The sequence below is a fragment of the Scardinius erythrophthalmus genome, assembly GCF_964197995.2.
Source record: "Scardinius erythrophthalmus genome assembly, chromosome: 12".
NCBI lineage: Eukaryota > Metazoa > Chordata > Actinopteri > Cypriniformes > Leuciscidae > Scardinius > Scardinius erythrophthalmus.
Genome location: NC_138232.1, coordinates 70,001 through 78,928, shown reverse-complemented (window position 1 = coordinate 78,928; position 8,928 = coordinate 70,001). Strand labels below are relative to the sequence as shown.

The window sequence follows — 8,928 nt, the reverse complement described above, 5'->3', positions numbered from 1 at the left end:
TTCAAAAACGGAATTGATCTTAGGGGGTTAGTAACTTCATGAGCTGAAAAAAGTGATTTCGCTACCAACCCTGCACTGCTATCGTGATTTTTGTAGTACTAGGGGTGTATACCTTGCCAAAAAACAATGATAGCATTTGTCCCCCCGATGATACCGATCAACCCCCCTGGCTCATGGACTAGATGGAGAGATTCTGTATGGAGGAATGGTCTCTGATCTCTTGTCAGGTGTTCTCCAAACTCATCAGGCATTATAGGAGAAAACTCAGAGCTGTTATCTTGGAAAAAAAGAGGTTGCAAAAAGTATTTAATAAAAGGGGGCAAACAGTTGTTCCCAACGTGTTTTGGAGAAAAACATTTATTTCATAATGTGATTTTCCCTCCACTTTCAATTATTTTACTTCAATGAAAGGTTCGATTTCTGCACATTAAAAAATTATCAAAAAATGCTCAAATATGGCTGTATAAAATAAATCTGCATTTTTAATCCTTTTGATATTTTATTTTAAAAAATTCACAGACAACATATGTTCACATTCATGGCAAAATTCAAACGGGAACAGAAAATAATTATTTTCTCCCATTCACTTGCATTGACGATTTTTCAACCTAGAGGTCCAGTGGGGTTAGCGGAAGGGGCGGGACTTACCAGCTCTACAAGTGTTCATAATGACATTAAATACATACAATCGATTTTATTTGTGAAATCACTTATCCCACGTTTAAACTTCTCAGGTCAAATGTGTGATTGTGTGATTTGTGTTTGAACTGCATAACCAGCGCCATCTAGTGCCTCGGAATGGAGTATTATAGATCAGTGGGAACAGCTGAGAGGTTGGAGGAAAAGCATAAAGCTGAAGATCACAGATATGACGATCACAGATATGAAGATCACAGATATGACGATCACAGATATGAAGATCACAGATATGAAGGGACTTTAGTAAAGCTGATCCACACACTCCAGCACAGTAGAGGCCTTACTGTTGGTGCCACCCGCCGTTAAACCATAGCGTAAGAAGAAGAAGAAGAAGAAGAAAGCACTGACACGATTGGCTGACGCGTCTTACGTCATGCTCCCACGTCATCCGTCAGCGACGGCGCGAGCTCAGCTGTCAGCGCGAGCACGTGAGCGAGTAACAGTAGTTTATTATTCAGAAAACACTGAGTTTGACCAAATCTTGTCATAGAACTGTGATTTAGTTAAACATAATATCGCGAATAAGGGTGAGAAGCGCATCCCAGCCGAGCTCACGCGGACACAGGACTGTAATGAACACATAGAGATTGAAGATGGAGAATCCTGAGGAAGATTTACTGCAACTGCACAACGATGAAGAAATCATCGAGGTTATCGATCTCAGCGACGCAGAGCAGACCGCAGGTGTGTGTGTGTGTGTGTGTGTGTGTGTGTGTGTGTGTGTGTGTGTGTGTGTGAGTGAGTGAGTGAGTGAGTGAGCGAGAGAGAGAGAGTATGGTTCGAGTGTGTGTGAGTGAGTGAGTGAGCGAGAGAGAGAGATTATGTGGTTCGTGTGTGTGTGTGTGTGTGTGAGTGAGTGAGTGAGCGAGAGAGAGATTATGTGGTTCGTGTGCGTGTGTGTGTGTGTGTGTGTGTGTGTGTGTGTGTGTGTGTGTGTGTGTGTGTGTTCATGTTTTTCTATCCCGGTGGGGACTCCAACCTGAATGCACACAGACTCATGGGGACTCGTGTCTCAGTGGGGACCTAAACAGAGGTCATGGGTAAACAAGCTTAGAAATCATACAGAATGAGTTTTTTTGGAAATGTAAAAATGCAGAAAGTTTTCTGTGATGGGTAGGGTTAGTGTGTGTGTGTGTGTGTGTGTGTGTGTGTGATGGGTAGGTTTAGGGGTAGGGTTAGTGTAAGGATACAGAATATACAGTTTGTACAGTATAAAAACCATTAAGTCTATGGAAAGTCCCCACAAAGATAGTAAACCAGACATGTGTGTGTGTGTGTGTGTGTGTGTGTGAGAGTGAGAGAGTATGTGGTTCGAGAGTGTGTGTGTGTGTGTGTGTGTGTGTGTGTGTGTGAGTGAGTGAGCGAGAGAGAGTATGTGGTTTGAGTGTGTGTGTGAGAGTGAGAGAGAGTATGTGGTTTGAGTGTGTGTGTGTGTGTGTGAGAGTGAGAGAGAGTATGTGGTTCGAGTGTGTGTGCGGTTCAGGTGTGTGAGAGTGAGAGAGAGAGAGAGTATGTGGTTCGAGTGTGTGTGTGTGTGTGTGTGTGTGTGTGTGTGTGTGAGAGAGAGAGAGAGAGTATGTGGTTCGAGTGTGTGTGTGTGTGTGTGTGTGTGTGTGTGTGTGTGTGTGTGTGAGTGAGTGAGCGAGAGAGAGTATGTGGTTCGAGTGTGTGTGTGTGAGAGTGAGAGAGAGTATGTGGTTTGAGTGTGTGTGTGTGTGTGTGTGTGTGTGTGAGAGTGAGAGAGAGTATGTGGTTTGAGTGTGTATGTGTGTGTGTGTGAGAGTGAGAGAGAGTATGTGGTTTGAGTGTGTGTGTGTGTGTGTGTGTGAGAGAGTGAGAGAGAGAGAGAGTATGTGGTTTGAGTGTGTGTGTGTGTGTGAGAGTGAGTATGTGGTTCGAGTGTGTGTGCGGTTCAGGTGTGTGAGAGTGAGTGAGTGAGTGAGTGAGCGAGAGAGAGTATGTGGTTCGAGTGTGTGTGCGCGTGCGTGTGTGTGTGGTTCAGGTGTGTGTGTGTGTAGGGTTGCAAGATTCTAGGAATTTTCAAAGATGGAAACTTTCCATGGGAATTAACAGGAATTTATGGGAATAAACTGGGAATTTTCAAAGTTGAGGGTTGGCTCTTCATAGGGAACTTAAATATAGTTGAGGAAAGTATATTTTAGCATAATCTTGACTAAAACAAACAGATGCCATTCAAATACACTTGAATATCCATGCCATTCCGCAATCACATGCACACTGCTTACTTAGGGCCCTATAAAATCCGTTTTATTTTTCCCCAAATTCTGTTTTATTTTTTCTCAAATTCCGTTTTTTCCGTTTTAATTTTTGGGAATTCAGGTTTTTTTTACCCTTTACTGTTATTTTAGTCGTAAAAATAGTGTTTTTAATGTTAATGATTAAAATTTACACAGATAAAATAGGAATGACCCTAAATTTATTGAGGTAACAAACAAAATTCTCATTTTAAGAGGTGTTAAATGTGGTTTGGTTTGTTTACATTAGTGAATGTATTAGGCTAACTAACATGAACCACGAGCAATACATTTGTTTCTGTATTTATTAATCTTTGTTAATCTTAGTTAACCCTAACCCTGTATTTTTATTATGTTACTTCACACAGTAGGCTACATTAAAGGGTTAGTTCAGGATTTTAGACATGAATCTCTATAGCTTCCCCATAAGCAGTGTGGTGCATTGACCATGACTTACCCCCGACAGCGTCCTGTGAGCCGAGCTCCGGTCCAGTTTTGGTCAAGATGAAATTAGTCCGGCAAGTTTGCTGGGGTCAGGGCAATAAAGCTTTTTTCTTCTCAAATCAATATGTGTTCAAAAGAGTGATATATTTGCGTCACTAAAACGTTGTCTATGGAGAGGTCAGACCTCGTAATGGCTTGGCACTATTTTCTCCCCTGTCATAACACTGCGCGCTGCCGCTATCTACAGCCAACTGCGAGCTGCGCAGGCGCACACCACTTTTTCAGTTGTTCGGCAGTGTTTACAGCAGTGTTTACGTGCTCAGAACAGCTACACGAACGAGCTAACATAGCTACTCACCAAGAGCGATCAGTTTGTACAAGCTTTGTAGAAAATGGTGCGGACTTGTGACTATCCGGACTGTACAAACAAAGATGTGGCGCTTTCTCCTCACACATTTCAAAGATTTCTTGTGGCAGATGTTGCTCTGAGGCGACTTTGGCTCATTGCTCTGGGCTTCAATGTGAACTCCAAACTGGCCAAGATAAAGAAGCTATCCTTTTGATATCCCAAAAGATATCCTTTTGGCTGTGTGTCGAAGTCAATGTTGTCATCGTCGCTGCTGTAGTCAGACGTACATGTTATCGTTCTCTTTACGTGCTGTAAACAAAGTGACACGTGCGTGCGCGGCTCCCAGCTGGCTGTAGGTAGCGGCAGCGCGCAGTGATATGACGGGGAAGAAAATAGTGCCAAGCCATTACGAGGTCTGACCTCTCCATAGACAGCGGTTTTGTGCTGCAAATATATCACTCTTTTGAACACATATTGATTTGAGAAGAAAAAAGCTTTATTGCCCTGACCCCAGCAAATTTGCCGGACTAATTTCATCTTGACCAAAACTGGACCGGAGCTCGGCTCACAGGACGCTGTCGGGGGTAAGTCATGGTCAATGCACCACACTGCTTATGGGGAAGCTATAGAGATTCATGTCTAAAATCCTGAACTAACCCTTTAAGCTAACTAATGTTAACAAATACAACTTTTCATTTAAATAATGTAGGCTACTAAATGGTGAAATTAACATTGATAAAGATTAATAAATGCTGTAGAAGTGCAGTTTATTAATAGTCAATGTTAACTGATCTAGTTAACTAGAGTTTAATAAATGAAACCTTATTGTAAAGTGTTACCGATTTTGTTATACACCGAACCGATTCAGTGTTGGACAGATCAATTGTTTTAACCATTTATTAAAGTGAATCGGTTCAAAGGAGTCATTAGTTCGCGAATCGGACGAATCATTAGCAGACTTGTACGCGTTGTGTGATTATCCCGGCAGTTTTAGGACATCGCACAAGAGTTGTCAACACAGAAAACATTTCATCATTGGATAGGTTTTGTTTAGTTTATTGAAAGTGTATTTTATGTCAGCTGAATGGGCGGAACGCTTTTCAGAGAAGAAGGCAAGGTAAAAAAAAATTTTTGTTTTTTTTTGCACAATTCACACCCAGCGGTACCCTAATTCAGGAAAAAAATATCCGAATGCTCCACGTGAAACTTCGTTCTTCCGATCTTTTACCATTGTGTCAATTCTCAATTGATTTAAAACTAGATTAAAAAGTTCGTCGAGACAAACTTTAAGTTGGCTTGAGAAAGCCGGACCAGAAAGTTTGAAGAAGAGTAAAGTAGTTTGGAGTTTAAAGTAGTTTGAAGTTTAAATTAGTTTGAAGTTTAAATTAGTTTAAAGTTTAAATTAGTCTAAAGTTTAAATTAGTTTAAAGTTTAAATTAGTTTAAAGTTTAAATTAGTTAGAAGTTTAAAGTAGTTTAAAGTTTAAATTAGTTTAAAGTTTAAATTAGTTAGAAGTTTAAAGTAGTTAGAAGTTTAAAGTAGTTTAAAGTTTAAAGTAGTTTAAAGTTTAAATTAGTTTAAAGTTTAAATTAGTTTGAAGTTTAAAGTAGTTTGAAGTTTAAAGTAGTTTAAAGTTTAAAGTAGTTTAAAGTTAAAAAGTTGTTGGGGGTTTTCTAGTGGGTTGCTAAGGTGTTCTGGGTGGTTGCTAGGGTGGTTGCTAGGGTGGTTGCTATGGTGTTGCTAAGCGGTTGCTAGGGTATTTTGTGTGGTTACTAGGCAGTTGCTAGGGTATTCTGGATGGTTGCTAGGCAGTTGCTAGGGTGTTCTGGGTGGTTGCTATGGTGTTGCTAGGTGGTTGCTAAGGTATTTTGGGTGGTTGCTAGGGTGTTGCTAGGCGGTTGCTAAGGTATTTTGGGTGGTTGCTAGGTGGTTGCTTGGGTGTTCTGGGTGTTGCTAGGTGGTTGCTAGGGTATTCTGGTTGGTTGCTATGGTGTTGCTAGGCGGTTGCTATGGTATTCTGGGTGGTTGCTAGGCGGTTGCTAGGGTGTTCTGGGTGGTTGCTATGGTGTTGCCAGGCGGTTGCTATGGTATTCTGGGTGGTTGCTAGGGTGTTCTGGGTGGTTGCTAGGGTCTTTTGGGTGGTTGCTAGGCGGTTGCTAGGGTATTTTAGGTGGTTGCTAGGGTATTCTGGGTGGTTGCTAGGCGGTTGCTAGGATATTTCTGGTGGTTGCTAGGGTCTTTTGGGTGGTTGCTAGACGGTTGCTAGGATATTTTGGGTGGTTGCTAGGGTCTTTTGGGTGGTTGCTAGGGTCTTTTGGGTGGTTGCTAGGCGGTTGCTAGGATTTTTTGGTGGTTGCTAGGGTCTTTTGGGTGGTTGCTAGGCAGTTGCTAGGGTATTTTGGGTGGTTGCTAGGGTGTTCTGGGTGGTTGCTAGGCGGTTGCTAGGGTCTTTTGGGTGGTTGCTAGGCGGTTGCTAGGATATTTTGGGTGGTTGCTAGGGTCTTTTGGGTGGTTGCTAGGCGGTTGCTAGGATATTTTGGGTGGTTGCTAGGCGGTTGCTAGGGTATTTTGGGTGGTTGCTAGGGTGTTCTGGGTGGTTACTAGGGTGTTCTGGTTGGTCGCTAGACGGTTGCTAGGGTGTTCTGGGTGGTTGCTATGGTGTTGCTAGGCAGTTGCTAGGGTGTTCTGGGTGGTTGCTATGGTGTTGCTAGGTGGTTGCTAAGGTATTCAGGGCGGTTGATATGGTGTTACTAGGTGGTTGGTAGTTGTCACAGATGGTTACTATGGAGTTTTTATAAAGTTCTTAGCATGATCTTGGCATGATTTAACACTTAACTGATCGCTATTAGCATGTAGCTATGCACTGCTAGCATGTGTAGCATGTTGGAAGTGTTGTTTGCTAGCATGAGTCAAAAGAGTCAAACCTCATCTCTATACGATGTTCTGATACAGAGATATAGGTCTTGCAAAATGGTTGCTAGGGTACTCAAGTTTGGTTGCTATGGAGTTGCTTGGGAGCTGGAAGCTTTAAACTTAAGTTTAAAGTGGTTTGAAGTTTAAAGTAGTTTACAGCAGTTTGAAGTTTATTACAGATAGATAGATAAATAAGTTAGATAGATAGACACACACACACACACACACACACACACACACACACACACACACACACTAACTCGCTCACACACTCACACACTCACTCAGACACACACACTCAGAGTTTATGACTTTAGAGTTTATAAGTGTATAAATTGATGAGTTTTTAAGTGTATGAGTTTTTGAGTTTTGAGTTTATAAGTTTAAACAAGTTTAGAGTTTATAAGTTTAAATGAGTTTAAGAGTTCAGAGTTTATTAATTTATGAGTTTGAGAGTTCATAAGTCTATGAATTCATGAGTTTATAAGTTAATTAGTTTATAAATGTATGAGTTTAGAGTTTATAAGTTTAAATGAAGTAAATTTAGTAGTTTGAAGTTTAAATTAGTTTAAAGTTTAATTTAGTTTGAAGTTTAAAGTAGTTTGAAGTTTAAAATAGTTTGAAGTAGATAGATAGATGAGTTTATTAGTTTAAATTAGTCTCAATGGCTTTTATATTATATAGAATGGCAGTTTGATTTAGTCTTGGGTTTCAAGGGATTTAAATTAGAATTTTTGGCAGTTTGGCAGTTTAAAAAACCTGAACATTCCGCAATTTTAATTCAAATGTTTTTTTCCGAGTTTTGATCGTCATTTTTAGGAAAACCGTAAGTCCGATCAGTGTGAAAAGATATAGCTACTCGAGTCAGAACAGTCTGAGTGTCTGAGCCGAGTTTGGAGTATGTAGAGTTAAAGCTCTAGGAGGAGATCCATTTAGTTTTTTTTAGTCTCTGAAGAATAATAATAATATGTTTAAGTACAATATCAGTAAGTTGGCTCTCTCAAGCCAACTTAATAATAAGCGCGAGGGAGTGAGAGAGAGCAAGACAGTTTGAAGACACGCGTGCGACCGGGCCTCTCTCTCTGCTCATTTTCTCAGTAATATGCCATTTTCCTCAGACATACGTTTTTCTCCCACACAAAAACAGAATTTTATTCCAAATATGTAAAATTCCGCGAAATTCCGCGTTGACACTAGATTCCGCGTTAATTTGCCAATTCCGCGATTCCGTGATCGCGGAAATTATAGGGCCCTGCTTACTGCACACTTCACACTGCTTACTGCACACTGCACACTGCTTACTGCACACTGCTTACTGCTTACTGCACACTGCTCACTGCACACTGCTCACTGCACACTGCTCACTGCACACTGCTCACTGCACACTGCTCACTGCACACTGCTCACTGCACACTGCTCACTGCACACTGCTCACTGCACACTGCTCACTGCACACTGCTTACTGCACACTGCTTACTGCACACTGCTCACTGCACACTGCACACTGCACACTGCTTACTGCACACTGCACACTGCTTACTGCACACTGCTTACTGCACACTGCTCACTGCACACTGCTCACTGCACACTGCTCACTGCACACTGCTTACTGCACACTGCTCACTGCACACTGCTCACTGCTCACTGCACACTGCTCACTGCTTACTGCACACTGCTCACTGCACACTGCTCACTGCACACTGCTTACTGCACACTGCTTATTGCACACTGCTTACTGCACACTGCTCACTGCACACTGCTCACTGCACACTGCACACTGCTCACTGCTTACTGCACACTGCTTACTGCACACTGCTTACTGCACACTGCTTACTGCACACTGCTCACTGCTCACTGCACACTGCTCACTGCACACTGCTTATTGCACACTGCTTATTGCACACTGCTTACTGCACACTGCTTACTGCACACTGCTTACTGCACACTGCTTACTGCACACTGCTCACTGCACACTGCTCACTGCACACTGCACACTGCTTACTGCACACTGCTTACTGCACACTGCTCACTGCACACTGCTCACTGCACACTGCTCACTGCACACTGCTTACTGCACACTGCTTACTGCACACTGCTTACTGCACACTGCTTACTGCACACTGCTCACTGCTCACTGCACACTGCTTACTGCACACTGCTTACTGCACACTGCACACTGCTCACTGCTTACTGCACACTGCTCACTGCACACTGCTCACTGCACACTGCTTACTGCACACTGCACACTGCTTACTGCACACTGCTTAC

The 8,928-nt window shown here is 42.2% G+C and overlaps 1 protein-coding gene across 1 annotated transcript in view; it reads left to right on the top strand.

Moving 5' to 3' along the window:
• Positions 1–1,029: 1,029 nt before the first annotated feature.
• Positions 1,030–8,928, top strand: part of aamp (angio-associated, migratory cell protein) — a 33,170-nt gene continuing 25,271 nt past the window's right edge. Inside the window, exon 1 of the mRNA XM_081381528.1 lies at positions 1,030–1,383. Coding sequence (XP_081237654.1) covers positions 1,293–1,383 — 91 coding nt within the window. The 5' untranslated portion in view covers positions 1,030–1,292. The remainder of the gene's footprint in view (positions 1,384–8,928) is intronic.